At 48.2% G+C, this 21311-nt stretch overlaps 1 protein-coding gene across 1 annotated transcript; it reads left to right on the top strand.

Annotated features, from left to right (window-relative positions):
* The first annotated feature begins 3689 nt into the window (after positions 1-3689).
* On the top strand, positions 3690-21059 carry LOC123394283 (intraflagellar transport protein 172 homolog). The gene is made up of 20 exons (XM_045088040.1): positions 3690-3904; positions 4717-4831; positions 5384-5487; positions 6584-7061; positions 7497-7536; positions 7834-7902; positions 8114-8193; positions 8994-9110; positions 10203-10361; positions 11780-11873; positions 13191-13352; positions 16304-16432; positions 16517-16633; positions 16958-17099; positions 17972-18052; positions 18145-18223; positions 18405-18585; positions 18803-18912; positions 19024-19153; positions 20885-21059. The coding sequence occupies exons 4-20, from the start codon at positions 6967-6969 to the stop codon at positions 20981-20983; spliced, it is 1884 nt and encodes a 627-aa protein (XP_044943975.1). The 5' UTR covers positions 3690-3904; positions 4717-4831; positions 5384-5487; positions 6584-6966; the 3' UTR covers positions 20984-21059.
* The last annotated feature ends 252 nt before the right edge of the window (positions 21060-21311 follow it).

Genomic DNA, 21311 nt, shown 5'->3' with positions numbered 1-21311 from the left:
CTCTTTCATCTCAGAAGGAAGGTAACAGAAGCTTTGGAGCCCCAGGGGGACACACGCTGAACTGAAATTTACGGGAAAAAAAGTGCCACGGAAATAGAAATGCTGCAATGAGAATTAGAAACCAAAGTATCTGCCCTAAATACATGAGCCAACAGTTATTTACACTGAACAATGCACTTTTCACATGCAGTATCTCACTGGGTGCATTCCCACTAAGGAGACCACACTGACACCCTCGTTTTACAGATGGTAAAGCAGAGGCTCAGAGAAGTTAGGTCGTTGCTGAAGATCACACAGTTGACAGAAAGGGGACTCCCACCAGGTTGTTACTCCAGATCTCATGAAATAGTTTAAGGATTTATGTTGGTTAAACGAATGAAGTAACTAACACGCTGGTGCAAATTCATGATAATCCCTCGCTCACACAGTGTCATAAGATTTATAAAGACATTCCCCAACATTATCTCACTGGATCCTGCCAACAGCCCTATGAGGTTCTGGACGCTCTGGTTTTAGGAAACCTGACACTTAGACGACGAATTTCTGCACACCAGGCAGGAAGAAGAGCTAAAAACCATAGGTTGCTGCTCTTTATTTAGACTTCCCCGCTATATACCCAGCCTGCTGTCTTAACCGCTGGACTCCAGCTCCTCCCGTGCCCAGACACCTAGGTGACGCTCAATAAATATTTGTTTAATAAATTAAAGAATGAATGAGAGCGAAGAGAACCAATATCAGATTACCAATGGGGAAGAGATTTAAAAGCTGACGCAGTCTACAAGTGGAGATTTTACATCAATTATCTCGCCACTCTGTCCCCTCCGGCAGGGGAAGTGGGATTCCTCCTCCCAACTTGGCTAATTCTACCCGGGCAGGGAAGGGGCCCTCCCGGGAGCCCGAGTCCCTCGCACCTGTGCCTCTCTCTACGGCCCCCCCCCCCGCCCCCGGCTGGCTCCTTGGACAGAGCCAGGATCAGAGGCAAGGGGACCGGGAAGGCCGCCAATGGGAGGGTCCTGGGAGGATCCCTTGGAGAATGGGGTCGGGGGAGGGGGGGTAGGGGGATGACCGCGGCAAGAACCCCGGCGGGGCGGGGCGGGCCGGCACGTCCCGGTTCAGCTGCGGCGGAGCGAGCGGGGCCAGCTCTGCAGAAGGCGGCGGCTAGAAGGCCGGGACGGTCACATCCCGCTGCAGGGGCCGGTGGAGCGGCCTCACTGCCTCCCGCACCGGGACTCTGGCCAGCGGCCAGGCCGCGCCGGCACCGCCCCCCGCTCAGGGAGAGACTAAGAGGCCCGTCGGAGCTCTGGGGTCCCCCGCAGCCCCGCGGCCCGCTCCCGCTGCGCCTCCGCCTGCCCTCTGCCCGCGCTGTATGTATGAGTGAGGAAACCGAACTCAAAAACAGATGCACTAACACCCTGGGGATGGGGACAGGGTCAGGGAGAGCCTCAGTTGGTGATCTGCCCAAGACTGAAGGATCCCGTAATCTCCTAGAGGGTAATGACACTCCCACAATCTCAGGCCTGGTGCCCATCCTCTTTCCACTGTCAGCAGGGCCAGAAGGTAGGTCTCTTGGGGTCTGTGCCCCTGGACCTGGGGAATGGCTATCAGATGGGATATGTCCTTCCATCCCCCGCGTCCGGGGGACAGACACTTGTTCAACTGTATCCCACTAGGTCCCAGATGGGCCCCCATTGCACCTGCATCAGGACTCTCGGCATCCCCAGCTGCCCTCACATCTTGCCTCTGGGTCTCAAAGGGGGAGGGTTCTTTGGGTACTCCCCCTCCCCCAGCAACTCAAAGGAATTGTCTGGGTCTGGAGGCAGATGCTGCACTGCACTACTCCAATGTCTTCCACGGAGTCTCAGGGGCTCCCCGTCTCACCTGGTGGCCCCCCAGCTGCTGGTGACCTCACCCCTTGGACATTTTTCCAATAAATGTTCTTGGACAAACTGGAGATGACTGTTTGGGATACTGTACAGTAAGCTGAAGACACTTCCCCACTGTCTCTCCCCTGACCACAAGGGCCTCTCACCACCACCAACTCGACAGGAGGACTAACATTGTTTTAAGGTGTTTGTTTTGATTCTGTAGCCTTGAATGGGGGGGGGGGGAGAGGACAGAAATGGGTGTAGAAAACTAGAGCCCTCGTTCCTTTTGTTTTGTTCAGTGAGAACGGGGGAGAAGGAAAAGAAGGGGAGGTATATAAATTCTCCTGCATCCGTGGAAACGAAGGTCATACCACAGGAGAGGGGCCGGTAACCTTTTTAACTTCACTGCCCACATTGACACCCAAGCTTTTCACCATTGATTCCTCTGACTCCTCCATCAACCTCGAGTTAATTTCCAGAAAGGGACTGAACGGTGTTTTGAGACAAATGAAAGAGAAGCTCCGCTAATAGATCCTTCAGTGCCACGTGCTCCTATCCTGTGCACTCCTGTACTCCTAGTCTTTCCCGAACTCACTTTTCCTTTTCTTTCTGTCTGCCTCTGTCTCGCTGATTCGGTCAAAGTCCATAATAACTGTAAAGTGTAAATGACTTTATATTCACTCTCTGCCACTATATCCAGAGGAGGAGGATGGAAATAAAACTGAAGGGTTGGAACTCCCCTGTCAAAAGACTTATACTTTGGGCTCTGGGGCTACTTCCTTCCTGTGAAAATAGAGGCTTTCCTCTACTGTTTCCTAAATTCCAAAAGGGGGTGGAGGGGATGGTGCCAGTGAGAGAAAAACCACTGTTTTTCCAGAGGAAACCACTGATCTTTCCAGAGCAGGTGTATCAACGCTCCTTTTCTGCATCTCAGCCTCTCTGGCATGTTCCAAGAATTTAGACCAGTAATTCTGAAAGGGACCCCAATCCAAACAGATCAAGAAGTCATTATCCTTTTTACCTCACCAAGCTCCAATCCCACGTATCACAAGACTTAACTTCATCCTATCAGATAAGCCCCGTTCTCATTTGCCCTCCGCCTTGAACCACAAAAGCATCCAGATCTGGGCAGCAGTCTTTGATCCACTGCTACCCAGTTCTGCAGTAGTACCTCTCACTGGCCACTGGCGCGGAAACACTCACATCGCAGACTCTGGACGCCTCATCTCTTGGGATGGAAGTGGCACGGGGTATAGAAGCATGGCATAGATATAGGGAGCTACGAGTTCAGAATATAAAGGCTGTTTCAACGCATCAGCTCTGGGTTGAATCCCAGTTACATCCTTTACTGTTCATTTGTTAAGGGACCCCTCTAATCCCGAGTCTCCTGGCATGAGAAATGGAACTAATAATGCCATCCCCTTCAAAAGCTGTCTTTGAGATTAAATGAGATAATGCATCTACAACCTTTTGCACGGTACCTGGCAGACGCATCCTGAGGAATCGGTTAGCTATCATTATTAGCCTTGTGATACCCCGTGCACATCATAGAGCCTATCTGGATTCAACCCGGGCTGCTCCAAAACGTATGAAAGCAACCGCCCTGCCTTCCTCCAGGGTCGTAAGTATTAAAAGAAGTATTCAGCCACACTTCACTCACAATCCAGGCGGGAGGAAGACCGCGACCCAAAGGACCTCGAGTTTGCGGAGGGCTCGTGGGCGTGGCTTCAGCTTGAGTTTGCAAGCGACGACACTATTGGTTGAAGAGAGGATTCGAGTCCTCTCGGTCCCGCCCTAGACGTCACGGCGCCTGCGCACGTTCTCCCTGCTTCGCAGCGAAGCTATGGGGTGACTTTGCGAAGTGTGTCTCGCTGTACTCGCGTCAGCGTTAGCGTCAGCGACAGCGCGTCAGCGGCTGTCGCTGCGGCAGCGTTACGGGTTGTCAAGGTAACCACGGGAGTTGTCGCTGATTGGTGGCATCCGAGAGACAGGTGTTCGTCTGGCAGTTGAAGCACCTGAGGACGCTGCTGAGCCCTCAGGTGAGGAGTTGCGTGCCTCTTCCCTCCCCCGCCAGCCTTAACGTTCCCAGAGAAGTGGGGGGAACTGAAATCTCACGATGGTGAGCGCCTACTGTATGCGGAATCTCTGCTCGGTGGGTAGTGTGCCGTAGCAGGACGGACCGCTAACCGCGGTAGCTTTCGTCCGTTTCCTTTGACATCAGTTGTGTACGAGGCCCCGTGCTGGGCGCACATGGAAACAGCGAACCTATGTCTGCGCCCGGATAAACGAGCGCTTTAGGTAAAAGCCCCCAAAGACGGAGTGCGGAAGACCTCCCGTTCGTTCTGATGATGAAGATCTCAGATTCGGAAAAGGCTGGGCACCGGGAGAGGAACCATGCTGAAGAGAGGCTGGGTTTTGGAGCTAGGAGACCAGCACTCAAGTCCTAGTGCCAGCTGCACTTTCAATAAATGGTCCAATCCCGCTGACCTGAAGCCCTCGGCACACAGTCTCTAAGCGCCCACCCAGCGGCTTCATTGGGAAAATGGGAGTAACAATGATAGCAACCTGAGGGGGTTTGGGGGAAGAGTTCGCAAAAGCCTTCGCGAACTAAAAAGCCCCGTAGAATCTGATAGACGAGAGAGAACATTCAAAATAAAAAGGATAGACTCAGACAAAGCTAATGATAGTATCTGCCATTAGTGAATGTTTGCTATGTAGCCAGACAGCATCATTTAAAGAGTTAGGATTGTGGTTTGTGGAGTCAGACATACGGGGATATAAATCTTGGTTCCACCCCCTTACGAACTGTGTATGTAAATTTGAGCCAATTACTTAACTTTTCTGAAATCAGGTTCCCCATCTGTAAAATATGCATAATCATCTCTGTCTCAGCGTTATGAAGTAAAAGGACAATGCATATTGAGCATCTATCAAACTGCCTAGTCTATGGAAAGATCTTGTTAAAGGTTAGTTTTTATTATTCTACTCCCGGTCCCCATTGAATCCTCAGGCAGTGCTATGAGGAATGAGGAAGGCTTCACAGTGAATGTGGTATTAGGAGAATAGAGGGAAATTAGAACAAAAGAGAGAAGTGCTCATTGCTCAGGAAACTGCCCCCGAAATTGTAATTTAAAAATTCCTTTACCCTAATGGAATAATTGGAAGTGAAAATCCCCTTCAGTCTTTCAAAATAGGATGTCATGATACAGGGTAGGGCAAAGGCCCAGGATTGGCAAAATGATGAAGGAAGATGATGAGCAAGGAAAACGAGGAACCCTCAGGCCTTCAAACCTAATTTAATCAAGCGGTGGTTGGGGGGGGTAAAGGTGGTGGTGAGGCTGTTTTCTGACTCTGAGGATTTTGATGGGGGGAGGGGGAAAAAAAGGCCTTTTAAACCTGGGACTTTGGAGGTACCTGGGTTAGGAGTGACAAGTAACAAAGTTTCAAACCAGAGCTCTGGAGCCCTAGTAATTAATCACACAATTGGCTAATTTAGAGGCTAAATGTTTTATTTCAAGGAGGGAAGTCCCTAGTGAAGAACCGTTGAGGACCAGGTGGTGGACAGAGGTGGAAGAGAATAGTCGACTGGGAGATGATCACTTCAAAATTGGACATCTGAGCAGTGCGTAGTTTGGGGGGGGGGTGATTAAAAAAAATAAGCTGGTGGCAATTTCATCTTAAATCTCAACTCTGATTGTTTTACTCCCCATTCCAGAACTTTCACTGTCTTTTTCCTACCAAATAAGCCTAAACCCCTTGGCCTAATTTCAAGTTTTTTTGCACTGGCCTCCCTGTTTTTCCTGCCTTACTTCTTCTGTTCTAGTTGCAAGATAGTTTCAGCTGTATTAAATTACTGTCTCTTAATGAGATTTGCCTTTGCTCCTATCATTCCTTCTTCTTCAGATAACTTCCCCCATTTAACTACATCCAATTCTTCAAACCTTAAAGTTGGTCATTTAAACATAAAACGATTTCAGATTTCAGGCTTCCCCAAACTATCATCGTGCTTTGTACAGGCCTCTCTAATGGGATTTTTCCTGTTTGCACATGTTATTAGCCTGGGGACAGGGACCGTATTTTGCTCTTTGTCTTCCTCTCAGCCCCTGACTACATGCCTTTCTCAGTGTGGTATTCAAAAAATATTGAATGAGGAGTGCCTGGGTGGCTAACTCATGAAGTGTCTTCAGCTAGGTCATGATCCAGGGTCATGGGATTGAGTCCCACATTGGGCTCCCTGCTCACTGGGAAGCCTGCTTCTCCCTCTTGCTCCCCCTGCTTGTGTTCCCTTTCTCGCTGTCTCTCTGTCAAATAAATAAATAAAACCTTTAAAAAATAATATTGAATGAAAAAAATGTATATATTGAAAAATGTATATATTGAATGAATGGCCGAATACCAGAACCTATTAAGAAAGAAGAAACTTATCAGACCAATTGATTTTATTTCAGTTGAGCTATGAGGGAGCAAGGCCATTGCAAGGGCACATCAGTACACTTGATTCTGCATGTCACCTCCAAGTGTATTTGCATTATGGGTTTCTAAAGCACCTTGTTCTCCTGGGCCAGAGTTTTATAGCCTTGGAGACCAGGATGCATCTTTTGTTTTAAGGACTATGATGTGGAGAATTGACCAAAGTCACAGTAGAGCTAATGGACCAAAAATTATTTGTCACTCAGGACGAACAGCTGGGCTTATTTTTGCCGCCTCTGCCTCTGCAGGATGGAGCTGCAAAGGTGACCTGCATGGCTTGGTCCCAGAACAATGCCAAGTTTGCGGTCTGCACAATGGACCCAGTGGTGTTGCTATACGATGACATGGGGAGCGGAGACACAAATTCCCCACCAAACCAGCTACCTTGAAGGTGAAGAGAGTACTCTGTGTGTCAACCTGTTCATGGGGTCTTAGGAATCTGGAAAACTTCCTAACTAACTTCCCCAGCCATCTGCCTAGGAAATGGCCTGCCCCATCTTTTCTCAGGATAAATCCCTCACGCTCAATACAGTCACACAAACACCTTTTCTTCCCTTTTCTTTACCATGTGTGCTCATGACTTTTGTTTTTCTTTTCCATTTTTAACTCTTAGTATGGCAGGAAGAGCTATATGGTGAAGGGTATGGCTTTTTCTCCCGATTCCACTAAAATTGCCATAGGACAGACCGACAGCATCATCTATGTGTACAAGATAGGCGAAGATTGGTGAGGATAGAGACTGGGAGGTGGGGGTGACCTGGAAAAGAAGGGGAAGGCAGGAAGAAATGTCTCACTGGGGAAAGGGGAGAAGAGAAGGTGATGGTCCAAGCTGGGACGTGGAGAGCAAAGGCCTTCCCGAGTCTGTTGCTGATTCCCTATCTGTGCCTGCCTCGTGTTGTGAGATCCCATCCCTGGGGGAATCAGCCTAAGGTCAGCATGAGGACCTGTGATGGGAGCCCTTGGTGACACAGCATCTTTGTTCCTGTTCTAAAACTGCTCGGGCTCCATTTTATGCCTCCTTTCAAAGCTCTTATGGCAGGGTAGGCAACATTAGGGGGAGCAGGGAACGTATCAGGTCTTTCTTCCCTTCTCCCAGCATCACGTGTGGCACTTTCTTTATGAAAGTGTTTTTAATGTGTTTTCCCTTCTTTTATTTGGCAGGGGTGACAAGAAAGTCATCTGTAAGAAATTCATCCAGACGGTAAAGTTCAGACCTGTCTCGTGGAGATTTGGATGAGCAAACATATATCAATATAGCTACCTGTAAATGTAACCGGAAGTTGCATTTTTCACGTGTCCATCTGACCTTTCCAGCTGAGAGGATGGAGGATGGTGCTGCGTGGCTGCCCCTCCTCCTTGCTTTCCCCCGTGAGCCTGGCTGTGTCCTCTTCTCCGCTGTAGGTGACTGGGGCGGTGGCAAGTGGCAGGGGTTCAGTTTGTTATAAGTGCGCTGGGTGACATGGACAGGGTTATCCTTTTCATGATTTCCTCCTTGCAGAGTGCTGTCACCTGTCTGCAGTGGCCAGCAGAGCGGCACATCATTGTTTTTGGACTGGCTGAAGGGAAGGTAAAGGGGGAAGAGAAACACAGGAGAGGCTGTGGGTGGGGATAACAGTTCTGGAGAGAGAAATACAGTTAAATGTCTCCCTTAGGGTCAAGTTATATATTGGGAGAGAAAATGGAAGGACCGGTTTTTTGTTATTTCTTTTTCTTTCCTTAGGATCTGGGTAGGATTGAAAGGAACCTAACCAGACTTGTATCCATTTTCCCATTTTCAGGTTTCTTTAGAAAACACTAAAACTAATAAATCATCTACCATCTATGGGACAGATTCTTACATGGTATCACTGACAACAAAGTGAGTAAGGAAGAGCAGTATCCCAAGCTGAGAGACATAGGAAGAAGCGATGGGGAAGTCGGGACTGGGAGACTATAATATGGAAGATGGGGAGGACTGGTAGCAGGGAGCCCAGGTAGGGTAATCTTTGACATAGAAGTGTGATTTCTTGGTGAGACAGAGTAATGAATTTATTTCATTTGAGCTATGAGGGAGCAAGGCCATTGCAAGGGCCCATCGGTCCACTTCATTCTGTGAGTCACCTCGAAGTGTATTTGCATTATGGGTTTCTAAAGCACCTTGTTCTCCTGGGCCAGAGGTTTATAGACGTGGAGACCAGGGTGCATCTTTTGTTTTAAGGACTATGATGTGGAGAATTGACCAAAGTCACAGTAGATCTAAAGGAAGTAGAAATTCTTTTGTCACTCTAGACGAACAGCTGCGCTTATTTTTGCCCCCTCTGCCTCTGCAGGATGGAGCTGCAAAGGTGACCTGCATGGCTTGGTCCTAGAACAATGCCAAGTTTGCGGTCTGCACAGTGTACCGAGTGGTGGTGTTATATGATGAACACGGGGAGCGGAGAGATAAATTCTCCACCAAACCAGCTGACATGAAGGTGAAGAGAGTACTCTGTGTGTCAACCTGTTCATGGGGTCTGTAGTCTCATTGGAGACTATAATATGGAAGATGGGGTGGACTGGTAGCAGGGAGCCCAGGTAGGGTAATGTTTGACACAGAAGCAGGATTTCTTGGGGAGACAGAGTAATCTCTTCCTCTTCTTCTTCCTCTTCCTCTTCCTTTTAATTCACTCACTTGTTTAGTTCCTCTGGGAAAGGAATTCTCTCTGGTCATGCAGATGGCACCATTGTTAGGTATTTCTTCGAAGATGAAGGCTCTGGAGAGTCACGGGTAGGACTAAAGGATGCTGTGAGATGGGGGTAAAGAAATCCAAGATCCCTCCTAGGGGAGGTTGAACATTAAGATTGAGGTGGTTGGCGGGGGCACATTTAGATGCATTCACAGAGAAGATTTTTATTCGGGAGGCCACAGCTTAATATTTGTGGGCAATGAGGAATCGAGGGGATAGGATTCTGAGAGTAAGGGAAAATGAAAATTATTATCAATGTAAAAAGTGTATTTATATGTATAAATCATTTTAAAAAGTCATTCTCAAGAGAGAAAAGGGAAAGGGTGGGGGATACAAGGAATGTTTATGTTTTACTTGATGTAATACTCTATTGTTTGAATAACTTTCCTTAAGAATTACTCATAGAGGGGTGCCTGGCTGACTCAGTTGGTGGATCATGTGACTCTTGATCTCAGGGTTGTGAGTTTGAGTACCACATTAGGTGTAGAGATGCCTTAAATAACTAAAATTTAAAAAAAAAAAAAAAAAGAAAGAAAGAAAGAAAGAAAGTAACCTCTTTCTGCCGGGATGACTTTCTGCAAACTAGGAAAAATCCGGCCTTAGCCTACAGCACTCTCCTCCTGAAACTAGAGACTCTCTTCTTCCCTTTTGACTCCAACCTAAAAATATGACATTAAAGGCAGGAAAGAGAAATTCGTACTTTATTGGAAGCCAAAATTGTTTAAAAAAAAGAATTACTCATGTAATAATTAAATTTCTTTCTTCTGTAAAGAAAGAGTTGTATGCTCCATGTGGACCTACCCAGTGTTAGATAATGTAGGATATGTCCCTTTGGGGGCCTTATAGGTGTTTACTAAAAACCTCAACATACAATCCTTTTGAGGTTTCCTCTTGCGGACAATGTCAGACGTGCGTGTGTATGTCATACATTCGTGTGTAAGAGTATAAAACCTAAAGACAGATTGTGAAGTTCTCTAGATTAGGATGTGTTTGGGTGGGAAAATGTTGGAAGATTTATACAGGGTATAAATTTTTCCTAGAAAGGAAGAACCTCTGGCTGAGGCTGTCAGAGTCAGAGCGATTGGAACCCTTTACTTCTGTCTTAGGGGAAGTCGGTTAGCCACCCATGCCCGCCCTATGCCTTATCTTGGGCAACCAACAGTATTGTGGCTGCAGGCTGTGATCACAGAATTGTAGCCTATGGAAAGGAAGGCCACGTGCTACAAACTTTTGATTACAGCCGTGACCCTCAGGAGCGGGAGTTCACCACCGCTGCTGCAAGCCCTGGGGGCCAGTCTGTTGTGTTGGGAAGTTATGACAGGTGGGTCCCTTTCCATGTGCATCTTCTGCCTACTTTCCCTGTGTACACCTTGCTCTAGCCCACTTATATTCAACCAGAGTGGGAGAATGGTTGGAAAGCAAGTATAGGTTTGAAGAGATCCTCAGGTTTTAATTCACTCACTTCCCTTTTCCTGCTCCCACCATCTGTTGGGACTCTGGCAGTTCCACAATACACCAGGATTTTGTGTCTCTGTGCCTCTGCCTGGGACTCCACAGTGGAATTCATCTCCACTCTCTTTGTATTACGGTTGCCTCTTTTCAGACCACTGGCTCAGTGTTTGTCGCATGATATTACACTTTTGTGTTTATACTTAACTGGCTAAACTGAAATGCCCATGAGAAGAGGGCCTATTCGTTTTTGGTTTTTTTTTTTTTTGAAATCTCCAGTGGCTAAATTAGCATCCAGTACATAATGTATGCTTAAGTGTTTGGTGAAGGAAGGAAGGAAGGAAGGGATGGATGATGGAAGGGTGAATTAAATAAATAAAATAAATAAAGGGCCCCGGTCCCCTCACATCAGCTTTATTAGTCCTGTCCTTTTATCCCCTTTGATGTCATCTGGGTCTCTTCCTTCTGTTTTCTGTTTCTTTTTCCTTCTTTCTCCCTTGCTAACAGCTCATTTTTCTCACCAGCCATGATCTCCTTTTGTTTTCCCCACTCCTATCGCTCTCACCCCATTTTACTTTTGGCTTGATTTTCCCACCTTCCTTCCTTTGAACCTTTGTGTCCTCTCCTATGAGATTCCCTAGCATGTGTGTTCTCTCTCACTTCCTCTCTTCTCTACTACAGCGAGACTCATTGCCTTCTGTTACACACCCATTTCCACCCTTTTGCTCAGTCTCCATCTCTTCTGAAATCCACCTCCTTAATTTCAGACCTCGGGTACTCAACTGGAGCCCTCGAAGAAGCTTCTGGGAAGAGGCAAAGCCCAAGGAGATTGCCAACGTATATACCGTCACTGCCTTGGCCTGGAAACGGGATGGCTCATGACTCTGTGCGGTGCGTTTTACTAGTAATCCCTTTCTGCCTGGGTGACTTTCTCCAACCTAGGAAAAATCCCCGGCCTTAGCCTAAAGCACTCTCCCTGAAACTAGAGACTCTCCTCTTCCCTTTTGACTTCAACCTAAAAATAGGACATTAACGGCAGGAAAGAGAAATTCACACTTTATGGGAAGCCAAAAGAGACAAAGAATTCTGTAGGCGGGGCTGATTTCTCCCTTTCCTCCCATCACTATTCTGGCGTCCTGTGAGTGCCACCTCTTTCCATCTGGTACTTCCCCAAACTGCCAGCCCTTTTACTGCCAACTCTTTCCTAGATTCTAGAACTTGGGTTTCAAGGGTGTCTCCAGATATCCTTCTGATGCCTGTTACCTTTTATGTTGTCGCTTTCCCTTCTAGGGCACACTCTGGTGGAGTGGAACAGTTTGACTGCTGCCTCCGGAGAAGCATTTACAAGAATAAGTTTGAGTTGACATGTGTGGGACCTAGCCAGGTAAGCAGCTGATAGCCTGCTGCACCAAAATCTCCTTCTGGACACTGCCACAGTGCCAAATTGAACCCCTGGCAGAGCTGTTCTGGAGAACAGAGTGTATCAGGCAACTCTTTGACAACTTTCCTGCTATAGACTTCCAGCTTACTGTAAAAAAGATTTAAACACCAAATTGAAGGGGTACAGAGATCGCCACTTCCATCTTCCTGATTTAAAACTTTACTACCTGGGGCGCCTGGATAGCTCAGTCTTAAGTGTCGGACTCTTGATTTCAGCTAACGTCATGATCTCAGGCTTGTGAGATCAAGCACCCCGAGGGGCTCCACGCTGGGCATGGAGTCTGTTGAAGATTCTCTCTTTCCCTCTCCCTCTGCCCCACCCGTGTCTCCATCCCTCTCTAAAACAAAACAGAAAAAGCTTTATTACCTGTATGTTGTTAACTGGAGAGTTTAGAATTACGCAGGTGCATGACATTGCTTTAGGGCCTCTGAACTCACCGTGTATGACATTGCAAGGTAATTTCTTAGTTCCTGAGCCCACTTTTCTGTTTTCTCTCCCTTTTCCTTTTTTCCTTCCATTTATTATTCATTGATTACTTCATTCTTTTTCTCTTTTTTAAAATTTTGTTCACTTATTTGACAGAGTGTCCACACAGGAGCAGGGGAACGCCAGAGGGAGGGGGAGCACTCGGATATGGGGCTGAATATGGGGCCTAATCCCCAGACCCTAAGGCAGATGCTTAATCAGCAGAGCTACCCAGGCGCCCCCTCTTTTTTTTTTTAAGATTTTATTTTTAAATAACTGTACACCCCACATGGGGCTCAAACCCACAACTGAGATCAAGAGTCGCATGCTCCTCTGACTGAGCCAGCCAGGCACCCCAGTTCTTTCATTTTCTGTCCATTCTCTATACATGAGCACTGTTAGGACCGAGAATACAAAGATAATTGTCTGTATTCTGTTGTTCCTTAATCAGGATCATTTTAGCAAAGAGGTATATGAAATGACAGTATGATCAGTATACACCACGATGAAGTAATCACAAAGATTTTCACAAGAGGTACTGGAAGGTAAGGAGAGTGATTAGTTTTACCCCGTATGTATTATATATTAGCATTGAAGGAGATAATCTCTGAAAACATTTTGTATATTGTAAAGCACTGTGTGAATGGGAGGTGTCATTTTTACCAACAAGAGCCTAGGCTAGGTGAGGAAACAAGAGACTACCTTTGTTTAACACTGTAGAGGTGGACACGGCAGGTTCACCCCTCTTTGGGGTTGAGGGAAGCCTCAGGGAGCTCAGACTTGTACCTTACCAAGGTGATTGTGAAGAACCTGTCATCGGGGACCTGGGTGGTACTCAAGTCACACTATGGCTACGAGGTGGAAGAGGTGAAAATCCTCAGAAAGGAACGTTACCTGGTGGCCCACACATCAGACACGCTCCTGCTGGGGGACCTGAACACTAATCGCCATAGTGAGGTAGGAATCCCAGGCGAAGGGGCGGGGAATGGAGCATCGTGAGCTGCTACTTCCTGGGAGCCCGGGTCCTTAAGGGGGAAGATCTCTAAGGAAAAGCTCTAAGATGCTGGCGTTGGGGACCTGGTGGACCTGGGAGTGAGACCCTGGAGATTTAGAATCCTGGAATGGGAATTCCCACTGTTGGACTGTTTTTACGGCATCTCTCAGAAGCCTAGAAGCCTAGGGCAGAATGTGACACAGCACCCCACTTGTGGAACATCAGGGCCTTCCTACACTCCTTCTCTCTGACCCCTACCCTGTCCTTCTCTCAGCGTTGTCCTGGATACTTACCCACATTGTTCTTATGTCCTCTCCCTCTTTTACGGGTGGCTTGGCAGGGATCTGGTGGCAATGAGAAGTATTTCTTTGGAAATGAAAATGTGAGTAGAGCTTGATTGACTGACCATCACATCTCAGTCAACCTTCTAGCTAAGAGAGAGCAGAGAAAGAAAGGAGGGCGAGATAGGCAGAGGAACAGAATAAAGAGAATAGTGGGGGTCACTTTACTACTGTTGACCGTGCAGACTTCCTCATGCAAAAACTTCCCACCACGTGACAGTCCCTTCATCCCCAGGTGTGCATGATCTTCAATGCTGGAGAGCTAACCCCGGTGGAATATGGGCGTCATGATACCTTGGGTTCTGTGCGTACTGAATTCATGAACCCCCACCTCATCAGGTAACCCCACAAGGTACTCTAAATTTTTGAAACCCAAAAGAAGTCCCTTCTAACCTCTAACTCCTGTATCCTCAAGATTAATCTAAAAACTTCGTCCCCTATGGTACTTTGGGCCCTTGCTCAACATCCCTATGACCCAAGTCCATTCTGCCTTACCTCACCCTTCGTGTTTCAGTGTCCATATTAATGAGTGGCGTCAACGAGGGATGGAAGACAATAAGAAATTGGCTTATCTTGTCGATGTTAAGACTATTGCTATCGGTAAGCCTCTCCCATAATTCTGATAACAAAACAGGGGTTTATAGATGCTTCCATATCACAGGGGTATGTAGAGTGGAGAATGCAGGAATCTGAGAGGCACCAGGTAAATGTATGGCCCTGCTCTCACAGAGGATGTGGGAAGTGTTCTAATCCACGTGTGCGAGTCTGTGTCTAGCTGTAGAGATACACGTATACTGTTACGCATATCAGCTTGTCCCTGTAATTCTTCATGTTCTTTAGGCATGTACCTTAGGGCTAGGAATTGTGAACTGTAGAGCAGAACCATCAGTAAATTTTTGAACTTTCCTGTTTAGACTTAGGGCATAGGATAATGGACTGTTTGAACCAGAAGGGGACTTATTTTCTGTAGAGTTTGACATTGGTAGCCAGTGAGGACAAAATTTATTTGAATTTCACAAGTGTTCACATAAATAAATAGATCTTATTTTACATATTAGTAATTTACTCTGGGGACACGTAGGTGGCTCAGTCAGTTAAGAGCCTGCCTTCGGCTCAGGTCATGATCCCAGAGTCCTGGGATCAAGTCCCACATCAGGCTTCTTGCTCAGCAGGGAGCCTGCTTGTCCCTCTGCTTTCTGCTCTTCCTGCTTGTGCACTCACTCTCTCTGACAAATAAATCAGTAAAATCTTTAAAAAAAAATTAACTGTATCATGAAATGTTTCAAGCATAGAAAAATGTATTTAGAGCAGCACAGTATTCCCTATGATGTATAGAGAATAGCATATCCATATAGCGTCGTTAAGAACAAGGGTCTAGAGTCAAACGTCCCCACTTCTGCAATTATACCTGTGCGATCTTAGGTCAGTTTCTTAACCTTTCTGTATCTCAATTTCCTCATCCACAAAATGGGGATAAAAATCGTACCTACCTTATATGAAAAGCACTTAGACTAATGTCTGGCAAATAATAAGCAGTTAATAAATGTTAGCTATTAATAATATTATTGTTACTTGTGTACCAATTCCTAGGTTTTTTTTTAAGATTTTATTCATTTATTTGACAAATGAAGATATCAAGTAGGCTGAAAGGCAGGCAGAGAGAGGAGGAAGCAGGCTCCCCACTGAGCAGAGAGCCCGATGCAGGGCCCGATCTCAGGACCCTGAGATCATGACCTTAGCCGAAAGCAGAGGCTTAAACCCACTGAGCCACCCAGGCGCTCCTAGTTTGTGATTTTTGAGGTCTCGTTTAAGAAGTTTCCCTGGGGCACCTGACTGACTGAGCCAGAGGAGCATGGGACTCTTGATCTCAGGATCGTGAGTTTGAGCCCCATGATGGGTGTAGAGTTAAAGAAAGAAAGCAAGAAAGAAAATTTTTAAAACAGAAAAGGTTTCCTACTCCCTCCTATATTTTAATATTTTTAGATTTTGCTTTTCACCTGGAATTAATTTTTGTGCATAATGTGGGTGTGGCTCATATTTTACTTTTTCCATGTTGAACCGTTTATTGGAAATCCGTTCTGTACTCACAGATTCGTAATGTCCCCTCTTATAAATCAAGTTTCCAAATACATATGGGTCTGTTCTTAAGATACTTTTACAGTTCATGAGCTTTATGTTTCACATCCACCTGTTGAGTTGTAATGGAAATGGTGTAGTGTGGCGGCCCATGTTCCAGGGGCAGTAATGAGCTATGAGACTTTGGACAAGTCATCCCACTACACAGGGCTCGTCTTCAATAGTATACAACATAACAGAGTTCTTCTCTTACCTTTTTTCATTAGTGACCCCATGAGGATCTAATTAAAATCATAGATCCAGGGGTGCCTGGGTGGCTCAGTTGGTTAGGCGACAAGCAGGGCAAGTACCAGGAGGCAGAAATGTGAGCCGTGTCCCCAGAGGCGGCGTGCGGGGAGAGGGGTGCGTCTGAAGATGCTCGCCGTCTGCCTAGAGGGCAGTGATGCAGGAGTCTGGGTCAGGAGGCCCCGGGTTTCTCTCCCCTTCCCAGGCTCTAGGTGACAGTGGAAGAGCCTGATCTTGCCATCACCATGTTCAAAAAGCACAAGCTGGATGATGATATGATCCGCCTGGTAGGGAAGCACCACCCAGATCTCCTCAGTGACACACACCTACGCCTGGGCAAGGTGAGCCCTTCTCTGGTCTCGGCCATCTCTTCCCCAAACAGGCCCCACGTCCCCCTCGCCCCATCCTGACCCTCCTTTCGCCAGGAAATGGAGGCTGAAGGCCGACTGCAGGAGGCCGAGTATCACTACCTCGAGGCTCAGGAGTGGAAGGCAACAGTGAACATGGACCGGTCCAATGGGCTTTGGGAGGAGGCCTACCGGGTAAGGAGTCCAGGTCACTCTGGGGACACGCCCGTCCCTCTTCCCCACTCTCAAGTGACGCATTCTGAACTGGTCATGGGTCTCTTTGAAAAACACCCATACCGACAGGCAAAATTTCACATGCGGTAGGAGGGGTCTGTGGACTACCTGAAGTCCATCCTTGGACCCTGAGCAGGCTAAGGCTAACAGACCCCAAAACTGAGCCGTATCCCTGTTCTAGTAGAAAGACCTGACCTTTGTCAACGCTGCAGTCCGGTCAGAGAGGGGAAGGGAGCAGCCCTGTGGCCCTGCATGGGAGGATTGCCAAATGGCTTTGCTTCACAGGTTCCCAAGGCTCACAGAGGAGCTGATGCCCACAAGCACGTGGCCTATCTGTGGGCAAAGAGCCTGGGAGGAGCATCCTCAGTGAGACTGCTCACTAAGCTCGGACTCCTGGCAGCTGCCGTGGACCACGCCGCCGACAACTGATGAGGCCCCACGGCTTCTCTCCCCTGGACCCTTTCGAGACAGAGCCTCTACATAGACAAGGAAAACGGCTGTATAGCTGAGAAGTGTTTCTGAAAATGGAGGCAGGAGTGAAGAAATCCTTGGAAGAACGTGATGCAGAGGCAAGGAATGAATCAGTAGCTCTGCCCCTGTTCCCCGGGGCCTCAGAACAGTGTTTAGCTGTTCTAAGAAGATGGAAAGTGATCCGCGTTTTTCCTTCTTTTTCAAAAAGACCTTTTTAAGCAATTACTATAGCCAGTGTGGGGCTTGAACTCAACCTCAGATCAAGGGTCCCTCATTCTACAGACTGAGCCAGGCAGGTGCCCCAGAGAGAAGAGCTTTTAAAGTGAAGGTGCACTAAGCCAGTAATTGACTTCTGAGTAACAGAAGTGGGCTTCTGTTAAATGCAAAAAGAGCTTTTCTTAAGCAAATGTTACAAAGACCAGTAATAATCCTGCATGGAGTCAGATGGCTGAGGGTAGTCCATGTTTTAGAGAGACAGTTTTTCTGCTAGTATAAATGTGGCTCAGGAGGAAGTGGTGGAGAACCCAGAGCCCTTGCTCCCGAGGCAGAGTAGTGCTGGGAGGCTCACTGCGGTCCCCTGCCTCGCGCCCATCCCATTCCTTTATGCCCACTGGTCGCAGGAAGCACAGGCTTTTCCAAGTGTCCCCTGACCCCGTCCTCCTTTACGTGTCTGTGTGCTTCTGTGTCACTTCACATGGGTTGTCTTCTCAGTCTGTCCTTTCCCTCCCCTGGCCCCGTCTCTACCCTATTTGTTTTCTCTTGCCCTGCTCCGCCTCTTATAAAATGAAAGTACTGAGTAGGCAGACCTTACCTACACCTTCCATTTCAGCTCATTTGAATTTGCTTTTGAACTCTCCCGGCTGGCCCTCAAGCACAAAACCCCTGAGATGCATCTCCCATATGCTATGTACCTGCTCCTCCTCCCTTGCTTTTAACCTGGACCTCCTCCTGTCTCCCGGCTGCCATGATGGCAATCTGCTTCTGATCGTGTGCGGCTGCCCTTCTGTCCCTACAGGGTAAATTCGAAGAGGCCAAAGCTGAATTCATCAGGGCTGGTACGCCCAAGGAAGCAGTCCTCATGTGAGTTACCCGTCAATTCCTTACACCCGTCCTCCCAACCGCAGCCCCAGGACCTGGCATGGCCACCTTCACCTGAACCTAGTACCAATAAATCTTCTACCCCCTCTGATATGGCTGTCTGTCTCCAACTATTGAGGCCTCAGTCCTGTGCTGAGCCTCCCGTGTCCTCTTCTGGGAGCAGGTTCGTCCATAACCAGGCCTGGGAAGCAGCTCAGCAAGTGGCCGAGGCCCACGATCCTGACACTGTCGCCGAGGCGCTTGTGGGGCAGGCCTGGGGGGCCTTGGAGGAGAAGGACATTCAGAAAGCAGAAGGGCTGCTGCTTCGGGCCCAGAGACCGGGCCTGCCCATCAATTATTATGAGGTAGGGCAAGAGAATGTAAGAACCCACAGAGCACTACACTAACCAATACTACTGGGAAAGATCCAGAGAGTTAACACTGGAGAGGGGGAAGGAGACAAGGAGGAGAAGAGAGGTGCAAGGACCTAGGGATCCGTGGCCCATAGTATAGAGCACCTGTGTGGCAGTGGGAAGGTGTCATGCCAGCCTCTGCCTTCCTGATACCTGGAAATCTGAGCAGGAGGCTGGATTATGGAGCGACGCTCTGTGGATCTACAAGGACTATGTGCGGGGTCAGCTGGAGGTTCTGAGGGAAGAGTATGAGCGGGAGGCTACCAAGAAAGGGGCCAGGTATGACGCCAGGAAGCAGCAAGTGTGGGCAGGACTGGAGCTTGGGTCACAAGGTGCACGGGATAGGCCACGCTGCCCAGCTTGTCCTGGTCACGTGTACTCTCATCTCAGGGGCATGGAGGGGCTCGTGGACCAAGCTCGCCAGTGGGAGCAGGCTGGAGAGTATAGCCGTGCCGTCGACTGCTACCTCAAGGTGCGGGGCTCAGGCAGCAGCAGCCTGGTGGAAAAGTGCTGGATGAAGGTGAGGCGGGCTCCACCCTTCCTGGCCGCCCACTTCCCGGACCGCCCTCACAGCCAGCATTCCTCCTCAGACATTGCTTTTTCCTCCTGTGCCTCTCATTTTCGCTCAGGCAACAGGTACCTGCTGAGTGCTTGCTAGATGCTAGAGCCAGAACTATGAAAACTATAAAAGGGGATCTGAGGCAGAACGCCTAACAGACTGAAATTGGGGGAAGTTGGACACCACTGTGGCTCAGCTAATTGAGTACCTCGGTGAAGATAAAGGATGTGATTTGAAGTGGAGTTCAGAGGCGGGTGAGGTCCTGACTGAGAGGGAGGGAGGCTCTGTGAGGGAGGGGGCAGACCTGGGACCAGAGCTGGAAGGGCAAATCCAGAGGCCGGAGCTGGGGCCAGAAGGAAGCCAGGAAGAAAGCAGAGTCTCCTCCTCTACATAGAAGCTCCTAAAGAGAAGAATCTAGCCGGTTAAGCCAAGTCAGTAGGTTTCATCAATTCCTAAACATATATATAATCACATTTTATTATCTTAGAAATTGGGTTGCATATCAAGTTTTATATATTTTTTAAAAATTTTTATTTATTTATTTGACACAGAGAGAGAGATCACAAGTAGGCAGAGAGGCAAGCAGAGAGACAGGGGGAAGCAGGCTCCCTGCTGAGCAGAGAGCCTGATGCAGGGCTCCATCCCAGGACCCTGAGATCATGACCCAAGCTGAAGGCAGAGGGTTAACTCGCTGAGCCATTCAGGCGCCCCTGCATGTGAAGTTTTAAATGATGTATCTGGGGTACCTGGGTGACTTGGTGGGTAAAGCATCTGACTCTTATTAATTTTCCGCTCAGCACATGATCTAGGATTGTGAGATCAAGTTCTGCATTGGGCTCTGCACTGGGTGCGGATCTGCCTTAGATTCACTCTTCTTCTCCCTCTGCCACACCCCACTCGTGCTATCTAAAACAAAGTAAATGATGCATCTTTGATTCAGAGAAATACGGTATTAGGAGTTTGAGGTCGATGTGGAGTCAGAGCTGCAGATCCTAGGTCTCAAGGTCTGCATCTGCCTGGCAGCTTCCTAGGGGGCTGTGGCTGGAGTGAGTCACGTGACACAACTCCTTCCTCTGAGACCCCGCCAAGGGAATCTGTAGGTGGGGTTTAGAGCCCCAAACATGGCTTCAGGGCCCCTTCCTCCTGTTCCATCCCTTTGCGCGACACCCAATATCCCTTCAGCCTCCGTTCCCCCCTCCAGCAAGACGAGTGGGCTTTCTAGGTGGAGATCAATTATCGCCCCTTTATTTACTTAGAGAAATTACAGACCCATTCCCACCTCCCTTCCGCCAGGTAGAGCGGCATAGAAGCTCTGAGTGCTGAGGGTGCTGGTATCAAAGGCAGTGGCCAAGCAGGAAAGAAGCCACCAAAGGGGCAGGTCGGTGAAGGCTTGATCCAGTCAGTGAATAATGGGGACGAATCTCTTCTCATCTGTTAGCTGCAGGCCTCTAAACTTGGCCTGTTTTGGAGTATTTTGTATGTGGTCCCTAGGAGACGTGTTTGAGGAGCCCTTGCAATTTTCAGACAGATCGTGTCTGAGCCACTCCCTGGGGAGGCTGTGTTGGAGTCTCTCCTTAGCGGGACTGTGATGGGTTCTCGCAGAGAGATGCGTTTTCCCACACCAACTGTCCTGGCCCCTTTCAGACTGGTTCTGTTGGTTCTGCTCAGAATGACTGTCTCTGTTCCTCACAGAGGGACTGCGTCCATTTCTTTCAGAGGGACTACAGTGAGTTCTCTCTGAGAAACTGCGACCAATCTTCTCAGAGGGTCTGTGCTGTCTTCTTTCAATAGGGCTATGTCCTCTCACCTCCAAGACATGGAGATGGATTTTCCCACATGAACTGTACTGGCCCCTTTTAAATTGGTTCTGTTGGCTCTGCTCAGAATGACTGTATCTGTTCCTCTCAGAGGGACCGCATCCACTTCTTTCAGAGGGACTACAATGATTTGTCTCTGAGGAACTGCAACCTCTCCTCTCAGAGGGCCTGTGCTGTCTTCCCTCAGTAGGGCTGAGTCCTCTCACCTCCAAGACACGGAGACAAGTTTTCCCACATGAACTGTACTGGCCCCTTTCAAATTGGTTCTGTTGGCTCTGCTCAGAATGACTGTGTCTGTTCCT

This window comes from Mustela putorius, unplaced genomic scaffold (genome assembly GCF_011764305.1).
Source record: "Mustela putorius furo isolate JIRA1106 unplaced genomic scaffold, ASM1176430v1.1 tig00002195_pilon_pilon_pilon, whole genome shotgun sequence".
Classification (NCBI taxonomy): domain Eukaryota; kingdom Metazoa; phylum Chordata; class Mammalia; order Carnivora; family Mustelidae; genus Mustela; species Mustela putorius.
Note: the sequence above shows the minus strand (reverse complement) of the source record. Positions and strands in the feature narration are given on the sequence as shown.